The following is a 23173-nucleotide window of genomic DNA, read 5'->3' on the forward strand; positions in this document are numbered from 1 at the left end:
GAGTCAATCTCGGAGAGGACAGGGTTTTGAAGTGGTGGGGGAGGAGAGGGGTGTTGACCCGGGTGGGAGGGGAGGGGTGGGGTGGTGGGGTGGGGGGCGGTGGGTGCGAGGTGATTGGTAGAGGAAAGTGGGTTGATCAGGTAGAAGACAGCGTGTTGATCAGAACGGGGGAGGAGGAAGAGGAGGGATTGACCGGCGAGAGAGGGAGATGGGCCAAACAGGAGGAGTGGGGTGGGGGGGGAACGGTTGATCAATTGGGCTGCTAATCCTGATGGGGGAGATTGGGAATGAGGTTGAAATGGAAATCAGAGGTCCTGGTGGCATGATGGGGATTGGCACTTGGTGGTGGTGGGGGGATTGGGGCCTGGTGGTGTGGGGGATCGGGGCCTGGTGGTGGTGGGGGGATCGGGGCCTGGTGGTGGTGGGGGGATCGGGGCCTGGTGGTGGTGGGGGGATCGGGGCCTGGTGGTGGTGAGGGGATCGGGGCCTGGTGGTGTGGGGGTTTAGGGGCCTGGTGGTGGTGGTGGGGGGATAGGGGCCTGGTGGTGGTGAGGGGATCTGGACCTTGTGGTGGTAAAGGGATCGGGGCCTGGTGGTGGTGGGGGGATCGGGGCCTGGTGGCGGTGAGGGGATCAGGGCCTGGTAGTGTGGGGGGATAGGGGCCTGGTGGTGGTGAGGGGATCGAGGCCTGGTGGTGGTGAGGGGGTGGGGGCCTGGTGGTGGTGAGGGTATAGGGGCCTGGTGGTGGTGAGGGGATCGGGGCCTGGTGGTGGTGAGGGGATCGAGGCCTGGTGGTGGTGAGGGGGTGGGGGCCTGGTGGTGGTGAGGGGATAGGGGCCTGGTGGTGTGGGGGGATAGGCGCCTGGTGGTGTGGGGGGATCGGGGCCTGGTGATGGTGAGGGATCGGGGTCTGGTGGTGGTGAGGGGATAGGGGCCTGGCAGCGGTGAGGGGATAGGGGCCTGGTGGTGGTGGGGGGATCGGGATCTGGTGATGGTGAGGGGGTGGGGGCCTGGTGGTGGTGAGGGGATAGGGGCCTGGTGGTGAGGGGATAGGGGCCTGGTGGTGTGGGGGGATAGGGGCCTGGTGGTGTGGGGGGATCGGGGCCTGGTGATGGTGAGGGATCGGGGCCTGGTGGTGGTGAGGGGATCGGGGCCTGGTGGTGGTGAGGGGATAGAGGCCTGGTGGTGGTGAGGGGATAGAGGCCTGGTGGTGGTGAGGGGATAGAGGCCTGGTGGTGGTGAGGGGATAGGGACCTGGTGGTGTGGGGGGATAGGGGCCTGGTGGTGTGGGGGGATAGGGGCCTGGTGGTGTGGGGGGATCGGGGCCTGGTGGTGGTGAGGGGATAGAGGCCTGGTGGTGGTGGTGAGGGGATCGGGGCCTGGTAGTGTGGGGGGATAGGGGCCTGATGGTGGTGAGGGGATTGGGGCCTGGTGGTATGGGGGGTTAGGGGCCTGGGAGAAGGTTATTGAGGATGTTGTGCCCAATTGTGGTGGCTTCTCAGGCAGGACCTAGATCCAGGAGGTAGATATAAAGGCAGTTACCTCCTGAATGTACCAAGTCCTTGCTTCGAGGAAGCTGCCAGTTTCCCCAACGCTTGGGAAATCTGGCCGACAGTAGCTAAATTTCAAAATCTGCATGACAATGGGGTTTGCAGCCTCATTATCGTATTTGAAGTTCCAAGCCGCCTCCTTGGAACAGGTTGGTCACCTGCCCAACTTCTGGCCTCAGTTAAAGCCGGAAATGGGCGGGTTGGAGAAGGGTTTGGGTGAGGAAACAAATTTTTCAGCCTTTAACACTCCCCCCCCAACCTGACCCAAACCCACTGTATTTTTATGTTAAAATTCAGCCCTTGGATTCGCCTTACCATTATGAGTAGAAACTGTAACAAACACAATGGGACCTTCAAGCAGTCACCTAGTCACAGGCGTGTGTTTGGGACTGATATTAATTGAACGTACACTGTCAGTGGCTGATCATGGATTTTGTTCCGTTGACCTTTCTTTCTGAAAGTCAATACGAACATCAATAAATCTGAATGTATCAGCCCTAAATATAGGTCATTTCGGGATTCTGTTGGTAAGCATGAAAATAAGATAACATACAGTTATGCCCCAGTAATTTTCGATGCCAATCCTTCTTCAGCTGCTTGTGAAGGGAAGGATGCATCAAAGTATCTGTCATGTGATGATTTTGTCGCATAAGAGGCTTGGTATGATTTAAATTAAAATGTTACTTTTAAGCTACATTTTGCTCTCAAGTGGATTAAAGTTTCTACAGGATGTGATTTGAGCCAGACAGATGAGCTTGTGGAACTGGGCTTCACATATACCACCTGGGTTCTAGACATTGGAGGATGTTCTGAACTTCCTGTGAGCCATCCAGACTCATCGGGCTGAATTTTATTAACTCCCTGTCGTTCTCGGTGTTGAGCTTCAAAAAGTGTGCGGCGGCTCATTAGCATAGAGAGGGCGGAGCACCCGCCCCCAATGACGTAGAGGTGGCGAGCGCTTCATCTCTGGCAACAGCGTCCGGTGCCACTGCGCAGACTCGGCGCCATTTGTAAAGTGCTTCAAGCCCTGATAGCTAATTCAAATTTTTAAAGAGTTTTGCACTTGGAATTTAAATTTAAACGTACAGTTAAAGATCGAATCCCCTCTTCCACCCCACCAATGATCAAACAAAATATTTATTTCCCTTCCCCCCGCACTGAAAAAGTTTTTTGCCGGTGCTGACCTTTCAGCCCCAACTTTTATTCTCTTTGCCCATCAACCCCTTCCCACCATCCCCTCAGCCAATCATAACAGTTTTCCCCGCTTCCCCTGCCCTGAAAACTTCACTCCTCCTCCCTCCCCAACTGTGTTCCGCCTTGGATCTCCGAATGCCGATCGAAAGGTGTGAGACTTCCGGCAAGCGGCGGGAATATTGGCGTGGGATGGCCATCGTTGAAAGGTAGGTTTATTTGCATTCATTAAACTTTATTAACATATGTAAATTGCGTTTTTTTTGCTGAACGGCGGGAGGGGCTGCTCTGAGGCCTTGCCGCCGCTGGTAAAATGGGCAGGGCGTTTCCGGCATTGGGGCCTGTGGCAGGCCTCTCCCAGATGATTTTTCAGGCCCCCGCTCCATGACCCCTGACGTTGGTTGGGGGGCGGGGGTCAATAAAATTCAGCCCAATGAAACAAATGGAAATGAAAATTGTCTAGTTTCTATAATGTGCAGGAAAATACAAGACTGAGGCACAAGCTTCACCATACAGTTCCAGTCGGCCCTTTCCTTAAGATTCAGAGCAAGAACTGACCAGGACTATTTAGCTTGCTCACAGGCACAGCACAGCAATCTTTGCTGTTTAATGTTATGGAAAGCTTACAGAGTAAGTTTAAATTTAGAATTAGCAACTCCTTTCAGTAACCTTGTAATCTGTAAAATAAATCAGCTTCTGGATTTTGCATTGGTCTTGCCGCATTCTAAATTGTTAATCAGCCCACTTTTCAGGAGATAGGAAATATCCATGTTGTGATAATTTGTGAGATTATATTTGACAAGGGGCTTTACTGTTCTGATTCTGGGTCACACTATCATATGACTAGATACTAGGCAGTAAGGCAAATTCCCGATTATACAGGATGCATGATGCATTTGCAGAAAAGACCGGTGTCACTGAATCTTGGTGAACATTTATAGCAAATATAAAATCTGCAGCAACATTAATGTTTCACTCAGTAAAGTGAGTGATATGGCTGGCAAAATAGCCAGGTGAGGTCACATGAATGCAACTTTATGATATACTGCATCATGAGGCACGCGTAACTATTTCTTTAGAACCATCTCCAAAGCGAATCGGACTGAAGGCTTGCAAGCCATGTCCTTTATATATGAAGTTGTAAGTTTAATATCTTTTAACTAGGAGAAGATATCCAAGCCTAAGAAGTGATTAGCAAGAATTGGAAATAATTTTGTGTTTTTTTTACATATATTTTATATATATATTAGCTTATAAACTAGTAGACTTGAAGCGGCACTGCTGGTAGTGGGGAAACTACAGCAGACGTGAAGTATTTAGAAATCTGTGCTGCTCAAGTTCTCTGAATGATTTTAAGATTCTGTAATACCAGAAACGAAGAGGCTATTTGACTGCAGGGAGCATCATATTCGAACAGATGAGAAGCAGATGGGTAAGTGAATAAAGAAATCCAAAAAGGAAAATATAGATTTAAAAATAATTTAAGTAATATTAAGGTAGATTGAAGAGAGAATTGTGGTGACAGCACTGAAGAGAGAAGATGCTCTGGGCTTCATTTGAATCTCCTTTGTTTTAAATTTCTTTAGGTGTGAATTAAGGACTGAATGCAAATATGTCAAAAAGCTCAAATTAGAGAGCATAAATATCAGCAACATTCCAGTCACTCTGCTGGAAAGAGCTTGTGCACGGGCTGCCTGTGGACAGAATTGAGTTTGACGATGATGTCTTCTGAGGTTGAGTAGCTTCCCAACATTCACTGTCTGGGATCACATATGCTCCCTTGCACCACTAGCTACCCCTGGACCACATCCCAACAATATTCAGTACTTTCTGGGGAGTAGGGAAGAAGATCCGAGATAATAGATGGGTAAAGGAGGGTGTGGATGGAAGGAAATTGAGCCTTTAGTTACTAGACAGACATCAGTAAATTCAATGCCAATATGTCAACACTTGTCACGTCCTCACAAAGGCAATGATAAGATCATCACAGGGAATGATTTCCTTTGTATCCTAGGTGTAACAAAACTATAAACTCATTCATATTTCTTGAAATACAGTGTATGGAGCAAATCTCCACTTCCCCAATGTAGGAAATGATAGGCATAAATCCATACTGTATCAACTCTCACATATTAGTCTATTGATCTCTCCCATTGCCTTCAGCAGTTAAAATGCTTCACAGTCTGGTATACAAGTCACTGCCTGATATTTCGAAGTAAGTACTAAAATAATGTTTTGAAAGGAATAAATTCAGATAAGCTGCATGCTCACATCTAATGATGCTACCTGCTTCATTATGTGCAGTGCATTTGCCATGAGCCATGTTAAATATGGAGCGTCGGGAATCCACCAACAGCCTGTAGTATCCAGCTGTCAAGCAGGCAAGGTTCATTGCATCTGTTGACTCCATTAATAATATGATAGGCTGAAAATAAAAAGACAGCAGTTTGAGAATATTGCACTGGAGAATGAAAAAAATCATTTAAATTCATTAAAGCAGTGAACCATCCATTGCTAATAGCAAAAGAATGTATTTACACATGAGGGCATTGGCCAATGTACTGACTGATACTTAATAGTAATCTCGTATGGGAGAGTTTGCTGCATGGAACTCCTTTCAAAGATGAAAGTAACTGTACTATGCTTGAATTAGGATTGTCACTTGCTATATTAAAAAATCAAACCTATCTGCTTGAAACTAAAACTGTATCAAATGCATTCACAGAGAAGATGATAAGGAAAGTTATGAAATGAAATCCCAAGACTGGGATGTGATGAGTTAGAACATCCAAGACTAATTAAATTCAGGTCTAAATTGACACGATTTACATGTCTGATTTCATAATGAGCAGACACTTCCATCTCTTTCATTTCTTTTTTGTTGCAGTTATTTAAATTCCAGGCTTCCAATATTGTTTCCAGTTAAGAAGGTACTTAATGGCGATAACGCAACAAAAGTTTCCAAAATGGCGGTCCGTCAGTGCAGACTGCCCGTTGCAGAGCCACCGCAATATTGATCATGGCAGCTCATTTTAAATGGATGGGGTGGACTGCACCCCCCCCGCCCCCCCCCCCCACCCCCTCGATGATGTGGAGGGGGTGGGCTCTCCGTCCCTGGCAACAGCATCTGGCACCATTGCACAGGCGCCGGTGCCATTTTTAAAGGGCTTCAAGCCCTTCCACTTCATTTAAATTTTTAAAGTTGTATACATTTTAAAATTAAAGTAAAAAAATTGATAAAAGATTCAAGTCCATCTCCCACCCACCGCCCCCCCCCCAATGACTAAACAGTTTATTAATTGCACCTAAAAAAAACTTACCTTACAATCCCAAACTTCTCCCCCCGCAAAAGTTTATTACCCTTCACCTTCAACCGCTTCCCACTATCCCCTCCACCAATCGCAATTGATTTTCTCCCCACCCCGCCCTGAAAGCTTACTTGCTCCCCCCTCCCCATAAGTGTTCCACTATTCTTCAGTGGTTGGGGATCAGAAGGCACAGGGGTGCTGGTCACCGACCATAATATGGGAGTGAGACAGCCAGCACAACGGGGTAAGTATTAATTCTTTTATTTACATACATTATCATATTTTAATTACGCTCCTGGCGTCAAGCATTGGTGGGGGGCAGCCATGAGGCCTCACCGTCACCAGTAATAAGGGGTGGGGCCTTCCCAGTGTTGAGACCCATGATGGCCTCTCCCAGGGGTATTTTCCAAGCCCCCCTTGCTGCAACACCCAAGGTCAGGGACCCAGTAAATTTCGCCCCAATTTGTTGGGAAAATAGGCAGCGGAGTTGATTTGTTACTATTTTCTGCTGTTACCTGATCAATGCTTCTCCCACTTCCTCCAACTCTTAACTCCAATCCCCCTTCCAAACCTGACTCTAGAGCTGCTTGCCTCAATGAGACTTCCCTTGCTCTCAGTTTGCCTGTCCCCTCCAATTAAATGGCATTTTCTTACCTTAACATCCAACACATTCAGTTCAACTCTAACATTGTTTTCCTCTTCTGAGAACATCTCAATCTTGTTAACATGGCTGAAGTCAGCCAGTAGTGCCACAAGGTGTGTTTTTGCATTGATTACATGGCTTATTCCATATCTTGGTCCCACTAATAACGTGACTTCAGAGTGCTTCTCCCCTTGCTGTTGTAATCATTATAGAAGACAAAATAGGGTTAAACTTCTATGCTTCTTTATTTTGCAATTCAAAAATCCCCCAAAATATGGGTAAAGATTTTAAATTAGGAACTTGAATGAATTATATGATATTCTGAAAAGAAATACAGTTTTATTTACAGCTGAAAGAAAATAAATAAAATATCACTCCATTGAAAAAAAGGTTGACTGTTATTTGAGCCTGTGCATTTCAATCCATTCACATGATGTCAGGGTATATGACTTGCAAACATCAGCTAAAAGCCTTGATTAAACTCACCGACAAATATTTACCATTCCTTGCAGTCCGCAGGTTTTTTTTGTTAAAAATAACATTTACTCTTTATCTTAACCTGTATGCAACAGTCTCATTGACTAGGAAAGATTGCAACATGATACAGATATAAGGACAACAAGAATTGTAGCAATACAGGAGCCAAAATTATCGGTAAAGGGTTAAAAGTTTTTTCCTTATAAAATGCAGAAACGCATGCCATACCCTATCTATAACTGTGATACACTGGATTACTTCGACTATGTGCAGTCAAATTCCTTTAGCGTCTGCAGGAGAAAAACCCAAGTATCTGACTATTTTTGAATGGGATTGAAGGATATAAAGGTAAAGGTATGTAAAGATAATTGGGTACTGTACGGAACAACTGATTTCTTGCAGCTGGGACACAATGATTTGCCATCTGTAGAGTGATATATACGAACATACGAACTAGGAGCAGGAGTAGGCTATTCAGCCCCTCGAGCTACTCCGCCATTCTATAAGATCATCGCTGATCTGTTTGTGGACTCAACTCCATTTTCCTGCCTACCCCCGATACCCTTTGACTCCCTTGTTTGTCAAGAATCAGTCTACCTCTGCCTTAAAAAACAATAAATTACCCTACCTCCACCACTTTCTAGGGAAGAGAGTTCTACAGACTCATGACCCACTGAGAGAAAAACTTTCCCCTCATCTCGGTTTTAAATGGGTGGCCCCTTATTTATAAACTGTGCCCCCTAGTTTTAGTCTCTCCCACAAGGGGAAACATCCTTTCAACATCCACCCTGTCAAGTCCCCTCAGAATCTGACATGTTTCAATAAGATCACCTCTCATCCTTCTAAACTCCAAAGAATACAGATGTTGTTCATAGTTCAACTATGTCTGTAAGGTTGATTGATATTCTGAAGTTTAGTTTAATTATTTTTGGGACTCATGGAGGCAAAGTTCATATATCATTATTTTCCTGAAGGTTTCACCTGTGTTACGACCAGGTGAGAAAGGGGTCTAAGGGTCCCTCTTAGCCTTCACCTGGTCTTACCCATAACAGGGTTTAATTTTAAACACACCATGTTTTTAGCTCCCCTTTGGTGAATCCTTGTTCACCGCTTTCCAATTATAAGACAAAGAAACCAGCACAAACAGGCTTTCTTAGGTTTAAAGAAGAAAAGTTGAAATTTATTAAACTTGAACTTAAACTCTAATTTGGTTAATGCCTACGGATACATGCTGCACCCCACGCTAGCATGCATACGCGATACACATGCAAAGAGAGACATAAAAGAGAAGAAATAAAGTGGAACAGTCTGAGGCAATATCAGAAGAGTTTTTGTTATGGTTCTTTGAGCTCACTGTAGAGTCCTTAATTTTAGGTAGATCTTGCTTTTAGTTGGGGCCCAATATTCTTCTTAAACCTTGTTTGCTGTAGGAGACTTTTCTCTCTTGGGGCTCATGTGTCTTCAGTGGATGCAGAGGCTTGTAAGAAAGAGATGGGAGCAGGCAGACAGGCGAGACTGTGGTGAGCCGGCCTGGAGAAATCTTCTCAGTCCAGGAGCATTCTGCTTTCTGCCCAAAGTATCTGTACAAATTCAAAAAACTCAGCTTGTCCAGCAGGTTAGTCACATGACTAGCTGGTTTGACCATGTCAGTTTGTGTGTTCGGCCATCTCAGCAGTCAAGCTGGAATGCGAGCTCCCCCACCTTCAACATCTGTTGACCAAAAGTCCATGGTGGGTTGAATGTGTCAGGGAATGGCTAATTTGTCCTTCAAATCACCGTCTGTTAATATGCAAATGTCTTTTCCACCCGCAGTTGATCTGTTTAACAAGTCCTTTCTTCACTCCAGTAACAGTTTAAAATCAATGTTCATGACAAAATTGATATGCCTCATTCTTGGCAGGTCAGGGGATGGGTGGTTCACCTTTTTTCTGACTGTGGGGGTGAATTCTTTGCTAATCTCCCCTTTATCCCAGAGGGCATTCCTGCCTGCAGGTATTTGTGCAGACTCTACTCCAATCCCCTGTGGCACTTCGACTAGGTGAGGCATCACCATCACAGTTTCTCTGCCTCCTAGAGGTCTTTCTTTGTCTCAGCAGGTTCCTGTAAATGCAGTTAGCATTACAACTTCACACCCAGCGGAATGAAATGCAATTTGAGAAAAGCATTTCATTAAAAGGGTCGAGAGAAAAATGTATGATACAGAAAAAAAATGCATTTCTCTCACTCATTCACAAATCCTAAAACTTATTAAAATCACCCCTTTTCTGGCATACCAATAAACATGTTCTTTTGTGGGGACGTTTCTCTTCCGTTTGCCCATTTCCAAGTCTGCCTTGGGTCTTCGTTCCTGCTGAGGTAATTTTTTTTTCAGGAGAGTCAGTAGTGGGCGGGTCTAAGCTGAACTCTCTTTCTGTACTTTGCTGAGTGATGCAAAGGCTTTAGATTTCAGGGGATGGGTGGTTCACCTTTTTTCGGACTGTGGGGGTGGATTCTTTGCTAATCTGCCCTTTATCCCAGAGGACACTCCTGCCTGCAGGTATTTGTGCAGACTCTACTGCACGCCACTGTGACACTTCAACTAGGTGAGGCATCACCGTCATGGTTTCTCTGCCCCCTAGAGGTCTTTCTTTGTTTCTGCAGGTTCCTGCAAATGCTGTTAGCAACTCTGGTGGGGTGCTTCTTGCATCGGCATTCATGTAGGAGGATGTGGGGTCTAATTTTTCACATTTTCCAGGGTTGTAAGGGTTTTCATCTGGGTTTCCTCCTGGCCTTTCTTTAACCTGCCCTCTTGGCCACTTTTTCCCCTTCCCTTTCTAAACTTTTGCTAGCCTTGTGCCTGCCTGTCCCCTTTTGTTGCTGGCGGGGGTCCCTTACAGTTCACCAGCCCTCTGCTGGAGGGTCCTCCTAAAGTATGGGACTTACAGGTGCAGGTTTCACTGTAAGTTGGGGTTTCCCCTCAACCTGGCACATGTGGCAACTCCCGCAGTATTCCACCACATCTTTGTGGAGTTTTGGCCAGTCAAACTGCTGTCTTATGCGGGCTTTGGTCTTTTGTATACCGGCATGTACAGCCACTGTAGTCTCTTGGGCACTTCTTAATATTTCTCTCCGGTACCTCTGCGGCACCACTAACTGGTGAACTACTGTCCAATCCTTGCTCTCAGGTCTGTGAGGAGAACTCCATTGCTTCATCAGTGCCAAATTCTTTAAATAGGGGCAATCAGGGACTCCCTCTGCTTCACTTTCAGACTGGGCAGCCTATGCTAACTCTCGCAATACTGGGTTGGCTCGCTGAGCCTCACCTAGGGAAAATCCATTTAATACATTCCCTGGGTTTCCTAACTTTCCAGAGAAAGTCTCGGACAGACAGTTCTGGTCATCTGCCTGCAGTGCTAATTCAATCTCCTCTGGGGGAGCTGGTTTGATCATGGCCTGATCCACTACACATTCAAGGAAACAGCAGGGGCCCATCCCATGCCACTGCCCTGTCTCTCTGAACTCCTGCAGTCTTTCTCTCACTACTGGGAGGCTACCACTTTCAGCCCCACCAGATCATTACCTAGGAGCAGGTCAACCCTGTCCACAGGAAAACTAGGGACAATCCCTACGGTCACCAGTCCCGAAACTAGGTCGCACTCCAGGTGCACCTGGTGCACACTGCCCTCCAATACCATTCACCACCATTCTGGTGTTCACTGCACTCGCTGGAGGAAATGTCAGGCCATTTCCCAGTAAAAGGGATCTAGTGGCCCCTATGTCCCTGAGAATTACTATGGGGCTTGCTTGTCCCAGTCGAGGGTTATGGGGGTTACTTTCCCTTCAGACACAAAACCCTGATAAACTTCAGGAATCCCACTAACTCTTCCTGCACTTGCAGTAGTAAGCTTCCTGGATCTCACTCTTACTGCAGTTAAAGCCACAGCTTGTTCTGCTGTGCTTTCCATCAGGCTCACTTCTTCACTGAGCGAGTGTCCCCTGATTAACCCTACTGTTTTTCCCTTTAGTTTCCAGCAGTCAGCTTTTAAATGCTCTGCTTTCTTACAACGGAAGCACACAGGTCTCTGGGTCTCATTCCTGCTCACAGCACCTTCCTTTTTGGCTAGAAGACGGCCCACTGTGTCTCCTGCTTTCCTTTCTCTCCCAGGACGTCTTAGGCTCCTATCACCTTCCCACCCTTTGTCTCATTTGGATTTGTGGGGGTGATTAGGAAAGGTTCTCCCCTGGGAAACCGACTTATAAATTAAAGCAAACTCATCGGCCAGAATGGCCGCTTGCCAGGCTCTCTGGACCCACTGCTCTTATACATGGGTCTTTATGGACAGTGGGAGAGAGTGTTTTAATTCCTCTAACAATTACTTCTGACAGTCTCATAGCTCAGCTGTACTTTATGAGCCCTTAGCCACTGGTCAAAAGACAGCTGCTCATTTCTTTCAAACTCCAGTTTGATTAGCTTGCTTCTTGAGGGTTCTAAACTTTTGACGATAGGCTTCGGGTACTAAATTCATATGCTCTGAGGATAGCACTTTTGGTCAGTTCATAATTTGATTAACTCTCATCTGGCAACAAGGGATAAACCTCATGGGCTTTTTCAGTTACCTTACTTTGGAGTAAAAGAGGCCACATCTCAGCTGGCCATTTTAGCTGCCTTGCCAGTTTCTCAAAGGACACAAAAATTCATCAACATCCTCCTCGTTGAATTTTGGAATTAGTTGAGCTAGTTTTAACAATTTTGTACCCAGCTCTGAATTATGCTCCTCCATATTGGCCATGCTTTCACTGGGGTTACTCTGTCACACCCTAGTTAACTCAAACCCCTTCAAGTCTCTCTCTTCGCATTCCTTCCGGAATATTCTTTCTCTCTTCCTCTCCAGTTTTTCTCTCTCTCTCTCTCTCTCTCCTCAAATTCAAGTTTCCTCCGTTCCAATTGTATCTTTGCTAACAATACCCTGTCTGGGTCTGCTTCTAATCCCATTTCTGCTTCTTCAGATTCAAAGGAAAAATGGTTGGCCACTAGCCTTAGGAGTTCAGACTTCCTAGCCTTGCCACGTACAGTTATCCCACACTGCTTAGCCATTTTCCTCAACTCCTCCATGGACAGTGCTTTTAACTCATCCCAAGTTACTTCACCCTGGCTTGGCGAGCTACTAGCTTCAGTTGCAGACAAATTAGTATTCAAGCACACACAGCCACAAGAAAACCTGTATTGAAATTTGTTGATTGGGAACAATTTGGCTTCCCACTTCCAATTTCTCTCGTTTGTCTTTGGGTCAGTTCCAGATGCTGGCACCCAAATGTCTGTTATGACCAAGTGAGAAAGGGGTCTAGGGTTCCCGCTCAGCCTTCATCTGGTATGACCGTAACAGGGTTTAATTTTAAACACACCATGTTTTCAGTTCCCCTTGGTGAATCCTTGTTCACCGCTTTCCAATTATAAGGCAAAGAAACCAGCACAAACAGTCTTTCTTAGGTTTAAAGAAGAAAAGTTGAAATTTATTAAACTTGAACTTAAATTCTAATTCGGTTAACACCTATGGATACACACCATGCCCCACCCTAGCACACATACGTGATACACACATGCAAATAGAGACAGAAAAGAGCAGAAGAAATAAAGTGGGAAAGTTTGAGGCAGTATCTGAAGAGTTTCTGATATGGTTCTTCGAGCTCACTGTAGAGTCCTTGATTGTAGGTAGATCTTGCTTTTTGTTGGGGCCCAATATTCTTCTTAAACCTTGTTTGCTGTGGGAGGCTTTTCACTCTTGGGGTTCATGTGTCTTCAGAGGCTTGTGAGAAAGAGATGGGAGCAGGCAGACAGGCGAGACTGTGGTGAGCCGGCCTGGAGAAATCTTCTCAGTCCAGGAGCATTCTGCTTTCTGCCCAAACTGTTAGTACAAATTTAAAAACTCAGGTTGCCCAGCAGGTTAGTCATGTGACTAGCTGGTTGACCATGTCAGTTTGTGTATTCGGCCATCTTAGCAGCCAAGTTGGAATGCGAGCTCCCCCACCTTCAATGTCTGGTGATCAAAAGTCCATTGTGGGTTGAATATGTCAGTAAATGGCTGCTTTGTCCTTCCAAACACTGTCTGTTAATATGCAAATGCCTTTTCCAGCCACAGCTGATCTGTTCAACAAGTCCTCTCTTCACTCCAGTAACAGTTTAAAAACAATGTTCATGACAAAATTAATGTGCCTCATTCTTGGCAGGGCGGGGGGCATAGCATGACACCTGTCATTGGTTAATACTCATAAAGACAGAGGGGTTGAAAGTGTTCTGACCAGTATTGGTAGGGAATACATTATTAGGTCCTATAACAGTTTCCTGTCTGTTATTTAATGTAAATGTTAACCTGTTAAAATAAACAGTTGGTGTGTTTGATAAAATAGCAAATAGAGGAATTTACTACAAATGTACTAACATGCTTGTTACTCAGTTCGCACAGTAAGATTTCAACTGCTGAGTAGCTTGTATAGAATTCAAGTTAGGGAAATTCCCTAAGTCAAGCTTGATAACTTACATGGTCTTTTCTGATTCAATCCTATCCATAGAGTAAAGAAACTAACCTCAGGAAAATGATCCACTGTAACAGATATTTTCTTATTCATTCACATGCATACAGTTTCAACCTCTTAACTGTACAAAATCTTACTATACAGACAATTAGTGCCAAATCTTGCTCAATAACACCTCTGTCACACACCTTGGGAAATCTTACCATGTTAAAGGTACTATATAAATGTAGATTGTGTAGTGGACCAAGGCCAGAACTTGTCCTATCAGTGCAATCCTAATGACTTATGAGTCATGCCAATGCTCCTCTCTGGTCTTCGTACACAGATGCACAGGAAAAGTCCCTTAACTTCAAATAATAATGTTCACTTATAAATAAGTCTGCAACCTTGGCCTCACTCCACCGTCCATCTTGTGCTTAGAGATGAGGAAAACTGTGAGGTAAATGTCAACTAATGACTATGAAATTAAAGTGCATGATCTTTTGAGTGCCACATGTCAATTACAGCAGCTTAATTACAGACAAATCTCTTTGTAAATAAAACTGAAAATTGGTTGTCCAGTACTTTTTTTCCCTCCTTCTTAATTTTCTCTGAAGGGAAATGAATGTTAGTGTTCGTTGACATGAGGGCTGTCAGTGCTGGGGCAATGGAATACACTGTCATGCATCATGCACACCAGGGGCTTTACTCTGCATCAACAATGAGCCATAACCATAACTTCAAAACAGGAAAGGTTGAAGTTTTCCAACTCCCACACACAGTAACTTAATATATCCTCTGAGTAAGACTGTCAATTCAGTGCCAGTTACTGTGGAATGATGGACTGTTTTTTAGTGTGGAACTGGATTGAGACTGAACCTAGTTTCATTGGCAGAAAAGAGACTTTCATGTCATCAATCTGAATTGGAATAAAAACCAAGTTCTGAACAAGAAAAGGATATTGTGTGACTTTCTCTAAAATCCCAATAGTGAATAATAACACAAAAACGTGCATTTCCTAAAGCAGTACTCTCTAAATAAACTGAAAAATGACACCTCCAGTACACTTTTTATTTTACCACAGTAATACTTCAGAAGCAGTGAAGAGCAAAATCACAATTCACAATAAAAATAGCTTAATAAATTAAATAATAAAGGTTTTGAACATCCAAGAGGATCAGTTTTACCCAGCAGTGTGGCTAAATTGTTGTTCTGCACTCGAGGTCATTAAACTTGATCCTTGGCTTGGACTGGAACTTGTAATTAGCACTAATTTCAGCAGCTTCTTTAGAAGGTGAGTACAGCAACACAAGAAGTTATATTCATGAGTTTTGTTCGAAAGGAAAGTTGTCAGTTCTGATCCAATGATCTAATAAATTACCCCTGATGCTGTAGTGTGTACAGAAAGTGCCTCACACCAGGGGATTATAATTACAGACTTTTATCCAACTTAGGTGAAGGTTAATAATATTTTTGTTTCCAGAGTATGTCAGCTGAAATGTTATTGGAGAAAGAATAAGATACATTACCACCAGCATTGCTTTAAACACTCGGCCTCCATATAAACGCAGGTCACTGAGAAACTTTAAGTAGTGCACCTTGGCTTGTAATGCAGAAAGCTGCAAAATAAAGTAAGAAACCAGGCTGAGGTAAAATGTTACATTGAAGAGCCACGATGAATTGCTGCTAATGAATGTCTTCAGTCTAAAGCTGGGTAAAATTTAGTGCTTAAAAATCATAGGTATTTTTATTTTTAAATCGGGAATACCAATATTCCTGCCAATGTAGAAGTTTGTACTGAAAAAATAATCAAATTGGAAACAAATTTTATTCATACCTATTGATATTCTGCTTCACACCAACAAAATCCCTCAAAATACAGCCAGACTGAGTTAAGGTTCATTAACAAATAATGCTATAGCATTTATGAACCTTTAAAAATTTTCAGCAACTTAGTCAAACAGACTATATCACTATCTTATTACATTTTTATTTCTTTATTCATTGTAATTGAGAAATTGATATTTTCCAGTCACTTGTGTATTTCTTATATTTGAAAAAAAATGACCATATCTAATGGACCCTACATCATATATCTGTCGAAACAGAGGATGCAATATTTAACACAGGGCATGGTATACTGTTGATGAAGGAGCTACTACTCATTTTTCTACCCTGTTAAAAAAAATGGTGATAACTATGGTATATGTCTCCTAGATAAGTAACACATAGTTCCTGCATAATATTGCAGAATTCATATACTAGTGTCAGCTTTTACACAGCTGTGCAATATTTTATCTTTTGTAAATTATTAATAATTTATGGTGCAACTTTACCTTTTTGCCTGGAGGAACGAGATTTTGGTTTGCTTTCAATATGTGGGAAAGTGCTTTCTTCACATTCTTTTCCTTCATGCTTTGTAGGACCATGGGGGGAAGGAAGGTTTCAAGACCCCATTCTTTCCTGGGAGAGAATTGTATGTCAGAGGCCAAAGATAATTGTTTACAAGATTGCTTTTAAATTTTATATTTTTTATGAATGCATTAATTAAGTGAAAATATAGTAATAAACTGGATTCCAACTCAGCCTTTTGGTTCATACATGATATAAAATGGTGGAATTCCTTCTTGCAGAAGTAATATAAACCCAAACCAACAAGAACCTGGCAGCTGATCTGTCACCGGTGTAATAAATGAGTCTCACTGATATGCACCTGCTGACTCCAAGTTCATCATCATGAATTCAGTTTGGATCAAATTAGACAGACATTGCTTAACTTGACTAATATTTTATAGAAACATTGAACCAAATTTTGCTATATAAGTTACAGTGAGACTAACAGCACTCACTGTTATTAAAGAATAAACTGGACAGCAACTTTTGATAACCGCACACGCGTAATTAAACACGAAAATCAGGAAGTGGTTGTCCGAGCTGCCCTATTCCTCCAGAAGCTGCGCTATACCAGTATTTCGCTGAGAGACTCGACATTGAAATACATGGAATAGTGTGAATCTCATTAAACTCGCCAGACAAAATTAGGGCTTGTAAATTCCAGTGTAAGTAAATTTTAATGGCATGATAAGTGTTAATTGCTGCCAAACCTGGCATTGCAAGTTTACTTTTACAAGTGTGGAGTCTCATTCCTTTTGATTGTAATTATTGGAGATTTTTTTTTAAATTTCCATTTTTTGGTCTCTTTTATTTCTGTCTCTTAATCCTATCTTCTTTTTACTCTCTCTGTTTCACTTTCTTTACCTAATTTTACATTGCAGTAAATAATCCAACGGATACTTCCTGCTTCTGACTCTACGCTGCTCATCAACGTTTCTTCAATCTGTTTGGTTAAGAAGATTCATGGTTGCTTTTTCTGTTCAGACAGGTCCCAAATCTCCCGTAGAGGATGCACTGCCATTCTTGCTCTCTAATTTATAGTAAGTTCCAGTGTAAAATCCCACAGAAGGTCTGTGGGCAAGTACAAATGGAATGAACTGCTGGCATCATTGGTTCGCCACTGAGAACAAATCTGGTCCATAGTTTTAACATTTAGTTTCCATGGCTGGACAATTGGCACTTAGTACACTGAGTTAATTCAAACTTTCAGCATAGTAGGTTACAGAACACACTTTTAACCCGGACAGTTTAAAATTTCCACATCAACAATTCTAATAATACAACTGAGACAACAAAAAAATTAGCACAATCCAATGAGAAAATGCCCCTCCCCCTACCAAATTTAGAATGGAAGGGCTGCTGCTCATATTTTGTGTCAACAACAGTGTCCCTAGAATAACTGATTGTCAGAATCTAGAGAAAACATAAGTCTGATCTATAGGATGCTCACAGCTTCTTGCAAAAATTCTTTCCCTTGCCTCAAATCTAATGACATTCCCTCTCTTATAGATTTTACATTTTGATGTGGCTTTGATGAAGCTGTGTTTGTTTTATTGCTATTTATGCCATTCTCATCCTCCTTCATATAGCTGACTATGACTATCTGGGACCACAGAAATCTCTCTGGTAAATAGTGCACCAAAAGGATCCAGAAGCTCAGGAGGGCATGACAGGTGACTGATGTAACATTTTCAGCTGCCAACTCTTACACCCTGACTTGTCCAGCATTCTCCTACACAGCACACCTCAAGTCAACACACCTTGCAGCTGCACTCATTCCTCTCCCAACAGGCACCTCACATCCCCAACCAAACAGCTAACACACACACTCACCCTCATCCTATTGCCCTCTTGCACCCACACCTCACAGTCACCCTCCACAAATGTCCTTTTCTCCTCTCCACACAAGCCATTATGGTCACTCACACACCTCTGTTTTCTCTCCTAGCAGGAGAAGAGAGCACACTGCTTGTGAGAAGCAGAGACACGGTGGTGGGGGGTGGGGGGGGGGGGCAGGAGAGGGTGGCTGGATGCAGTGGCACTCCAGTGACAGACACCTTGTTGGCCATTGGCAATGTGTGCCCACCTGGTCTGTTGGGAAAGAGGTCTTGTTCCAGGAAGCTGCTGATGATAGCAGTAACCTGCCGTGACGGCCTGAGTCTCCTGAGCCACTGGTGCTCAGAACAGTTCAGACATCTGATCTTCTGCCTGTAGACTCTGTGTTGGGGGTCTTGTCTCCTTCCATGTCCATTCCATCTGCTCTGTGGAGGAGCATGGGATTGAAGAGAAGGCAGCTGGTCTGCTGGTGCTGGTGTGACTTCTGCTCTTGTCCCTCAGCAGAGGTGGAAGGTGGAGCTTCATAAGGGGCTGCCATGCTGTGGTGAAAGCTGGAAACAAGGAAGTGCAGCTGAAGATGAGAGTGAAGTTCTAGACAGGTGAATTGCCTTCCAAGAAGTTTACAATCACCTGTCAAGCGGTGAAAGCACTTTCTGAGGCAAGAAGTGTTTTGAACAGCAGCCTCTTGATGACCATGGCTGCAGTTTTAATTGGCTCAATTGCTTTCCTGTCATACCCAATGGGATTCCCTGCTGGACTCGGAATCCGCCCCGGGGAAAGCTCGAAGACAACATCAATTTCAGGGACTTTATACCTCACACACACCAGATTCCCTCCTCCACTTGGTTGGAAAATCTACTGACATTTCTATGGTCATATGAACATAAGAATGGCCATATTCCATGCAATGTTTGATCATTTATCCTTATAATCCTCAATTTCATTCTTAACTAGACAGTTATCAAGTTCTTTCTTGAATGAGTTGCTTAACAAAGCAACAAACAAGGAGTTCATTCTCTTTTTCAGCTCTGTGTTTGTTTGAATTGCAACATTACAGCTGAAATATGTCATATCCAAATTCATGTACATGAACAGAAATACCACTGCAAATGCAGTGATATTTCCATCTAGGAACTGGTAAACACACCATATCCTGCAGTCACAGCAACTGAGCTGTTCTGGAAAAGTGAATAATTGTGAGGTGAGAGTGACTGCCCTTGACATAAAGGTAGCATTAGACCGAGTATGGCATCAAGGACACCTAGCAAAATTGAAGACAATGGGAATCGGGGAAAAACTCTCCACTGGTTGGAGTCATACCTAGCACAAAGGAAGATGGTTATGGTTGTTGGAGGCCAATCATCTCAGCCCCAGGACATTGCTGCAGGAGATCCTCAGGGTAGTGTCCTCGGCTCAACCATCTTCAGCTGCTTCATCACTGGTCTTCCCTCCATCATAAGGTCAGACGTTGTGATGTTCAATGATGATTGTACAGTCTTGAATACCATTCACAACTCCTCAGATAATGAAGTAGCCCGTGTCCAGATGCAGCAAGACCTGGACAACATCCAGGTTTGGGCTGATAAGTGGCAAGTAACATTCCCGCCACACAAGTGCCAGGCAACAATCATCTCCAACAAGAGAGAATCTAACCATCTCCCCTTGATATTCAATGGCATTACCATTGTTGAATCCCCCATCAACAACATCCTGGGGGTTACCATTGACCAGAAACTAAACCGGACCAACCACATAAATACTGTGGCTACAAGAGCAGGTCAGAGGCTGGGAATTCTGCGGCGAGTAACTCACCTCCTGACTCCCCAATGCCTGTCCACGATCTACAAGGCACAAGTCAGGAGAGTGATAGAATAATCTCCACTTGCCTGGATGAGTGCAGCTCCAACAAAGCTCAAAAAGCTTGACACCATCCAGGACAAAGCAGCCTACATGATTGGCACCCCATCCACCATCTTAAACATTCACTTCCTGCACCACCATCTACAAGCTGCCCTGTATCAACTCACCAAGGCTCCTTCGGGAGCACCTTCCAAACACGCAACCTCTACCACCAAGAAGGACAAGGGCAGCAGATGCAGGGGAACATCACAACCTGTAAGTTCTCCTCCAAGTCACAAACCATACTGATTTGGAAATATATTGCCGTTCCTTCACTGTCACTGGGTCAAAATCCTGGAACTCCCTCCCTAACAGCACTGTGGGTGTAGCTACCTCACATGAATTACAGCAGTTTAAGAAGGCGGCTCACCACCACCTTCTCAAGGGCAATTAGGGATGAGCAATAAATGCTGGCCTAGCCAGTGATGCTCACATCCCTGGAACAATTTTTAAAAAGATGCCAAATTTAGCAATTACTACTGGACAAGGAAAAGAGTTATATTTCTTGAGTTACACTGAGTTCATTTAAAGAGAAACTATGTTACTACTAACAATCCTCCATAGTTCTCTAAAAATGAGCATATGTGCTGCTGTTTTCTAACCTTAATGAGAAGCAATATCCTGTTGACATTTGTGGCATAAAATATTAAATTTTTAATTAAATCTTTGTTGGCCAGCTATTAAAGGTCTTACACCAGAGGAATTCTTATATCTAATCAATTGTGAAAGCTAGGACAATGACCTCATTATATTTTTACCAAGTCTGGTTTGACAGTCTTGGGAGTTCACATATGCTAATAAATATTGTCTGTCCTTGGGCACACTGACAATGTTGTTCAGTGATACAAAACTTACCATGTCATAGTATCTCCATAATTCACCACCACTGATTCTGCAGTATTAAAGCATCATAACACAGTAGAACTATGATGACAGAATGAATCAAACTTAGCAAGTGGGTTTTCTTTATGCTTGGCAACTGATGAGAACTATCAGACATAATGACCTACGCTCGATCCCTAACCCGCTTACCACTTCTGCCCCCCAGAGTACTGTCCCATAATCAGTCCTCAGTGAAACTCCAGGTTAATAATTTAAGGGAATATAAAGTTAAATGTAAATTAAAGTGTAACTACACTTTGAGCCATTAGCTTATGGAGTAGACTATTATATGGTGCAGCAGATGTAGACTCACAAAAGTGAAAATTCCAAGATTCTAGGATCAACTGAAAGCAGAGATACAGGCTCAGTGAAAAGTTGAAGGGAGATGAAAATAGTTAAATGGGTCCTGAATATAAATCTCAGAAACAGGGGAAAGCTAAACATATGTTTTCGAATATAGTGGTCTTCTTAAGTTGCCATGGCAATCTTGAAAATATATTGATATTTTTGGTCTCAGTATCAAGTTATAGAGGTAACCCTTTGTCATGCAGATCCCCACCTGCCAAGAGTGCGGCATATTAATTTTGTCATATGAACATTGATTTTAAACAGTTGCTGGAGTGAAGAAAGGACTTGTTAAAAACAAAAAATCACCGGACACTTGGCTGGAAAAAACATTTGCGTACTAACAGATAGGGCTTGGAGAGACAAAGGACTATTCTGGTCTACTTAACCCAAAATGGGCTGTGCCAACCAAACATTGAAGGCAAAGATGCTCACGTTCCAGGATGACTGCTAAGATGGCAGAATCCACAAACAGAAGTGGTCAAACTCGCTAGTCACACGAACTGGAAAACTTTATCAACTTTGCTTCCAATTTCCACCCTTCTCTCACCTTTACATGGTCCATTTCTGACACTTCCCTTCCCTTCCTCGACTTCTCTGTCTCCATCTCTGGGGATAGGTTATCTACTAATATCCATTATAAGTCCACCAACCCACAGCTACCTCGACTACACTTCTTCACACCATACCTCCTGTAAGGACTCCATTCCATTCTCCCAGTTTCTCCGTCTTCGACGCATCTGCTCTGATGTCGCTACCTTCCATGACAGTGCTTCTGGTATGACCTTTTTCCTCAACCGAGGATTCCCCCCCACTGTTGTTGACAGGGCCCTCAACCGTGTCCGGCCCATTTCCCGTACCTCTGCCCTCAACCCTTCCCCTCCCTCCCAGAACCGTGACAGGGTTCCCCTTGTCCTCACTTTCCACCCCATCAGCCTCCATATCCAAAGGATCATCCTCCGCCATTTCCGCCACCTCCAGCGTGATGCCACTACCAAACGCATCTTCCCCTCCCTTCCCCTATCAGCATTCCGAAGGGATCGTTCCCTCCGCGACACCCTGGTCCACTCCTCCATTATCCCCACCACCTCGTCCATATCCCATGGCACCTTCCCCTGCAATCGCAGGAGGTGTAATACCTGCCCATTTGCCTCCTCTCTCCTCACTATCACAGGCCCCAAACACTCCTTTCAGGTGAAGCAGTGATTTACTTGTACTTCTTTCAATGTAGTATACTGTATTCGCTGCTCACAATGTGGTCTCCTCTACATTGGGGAGACCAAGCGCAGACTGGGTGACCGTTCTGCGGAACACCTCCGCTCGGTCCGCAAGCAGGACCCTGATATTCCGGTTGCTTGCCATTTCAACACTCCCCCCTGCTCTCATGCTCACATCTCTGTCCTGGGATTGCTGCAGTGTTCCAGTGAACATCAACGCAAGCTCAACGAACAGCATCTCATCTACCGATTAGGCACACTACAGCCTGCCGGACTGAACATTGAGTTCAATAATTTCAGAGCATGACAGCCCACCATTTTACTTTCATTTTTAGTTGTTTTTTCTTTTTTCTTCTTTTTTTCTTTTTTACATTTTTTACAACCTTTTTTTGCATTTATTTCATTTCATCTTAGTTTGTTCAGTTTGCTTACCCACTGTTTTTTTTCATGTTTGCACTTGCTGCTGTTCAATATTCAGTCCGTTAACACCTATTCTGTACTAATGCTTTGTCTTTCAACACACCATTAACATATTGTTTGCCTTTGCTCCATGACCTTTTGGTCAGCTATGTGGCCTTGTCCAATCTGCACCTTCTCCTTTGTTATCTCTTGCCCCGCCCCCACCTCACTTTCTTATAACCTGTGACATTTTTAATATTTGTCAGTTCCGAAGAAGGGTCACTGACCCGAAATGTTAACTCTGCTTCTCTTTCCACAGATGCTGCCAGACCTGCTGAGTGGTTCCAGCATTTCTTGTTTTTATAGTCACATGACTAACCTGCTGGACAACCTGGGGTTTTTGAATTGTGCCACAGAGAAAGGATCAGAAGGCAGTTTTGAACTGGAACCTGGAGCAAGGAAGTCTCTCTCTCTCTCTCTCTCTCGCTTTCTCCCCAAGCCACCGGACCCACCGAAGACACGTAAACCTCAAGAGAGAAAAGA

General features: G+C 43.9%; 1 protein-coding gene across 1 annotated transcript in view; it reads right to left on the minus strand.

Moving 5' to 3' along the window:
• frmpd4 (FERM and PDZ domain containing 4) overlaps positions 1-23173 on the minus strand; it is a 703387-nt gene that overhangs the window by 10156 nt on the left and 670058 nt on the right. The window contains exons 11-14 of the mRNA XM_068039872.1: positions 15995-16121; positions 15188-15277; positions 6704-6886; positions 5028-5166 (exon numbers count right to left, since the gene is read on the minus strand). Coding sequence (XP_067895973.1) covers positions 5028-5166; positions 6704-6886; positions 15188-15277; positions 15995-16121 — 539 coding nt within the window. The remainder of the gene's footprint in view (positions 1-5027; positions 5167-6703; positions 6887-15187; positions 15278-15994; positions 16122-23173) is intronic.

The sequence above is a fragment of the Heterodontus francisci genome, chromosome 10 (genome assembly GCF_036365525.1).
Source record: "Heterodontus francisci isolate sHetFra1 chromosome 10, sHetFra1.hap1, whole genome shotgun sequence".
Taxonomy (NCBI): domain Eukaryota; kingdom Metazoa; phylum Chordata; class Chondrichthyes; order Heterodontiformes; family Heterodontidae; genus Heterodontus; species Heterodontus francisci.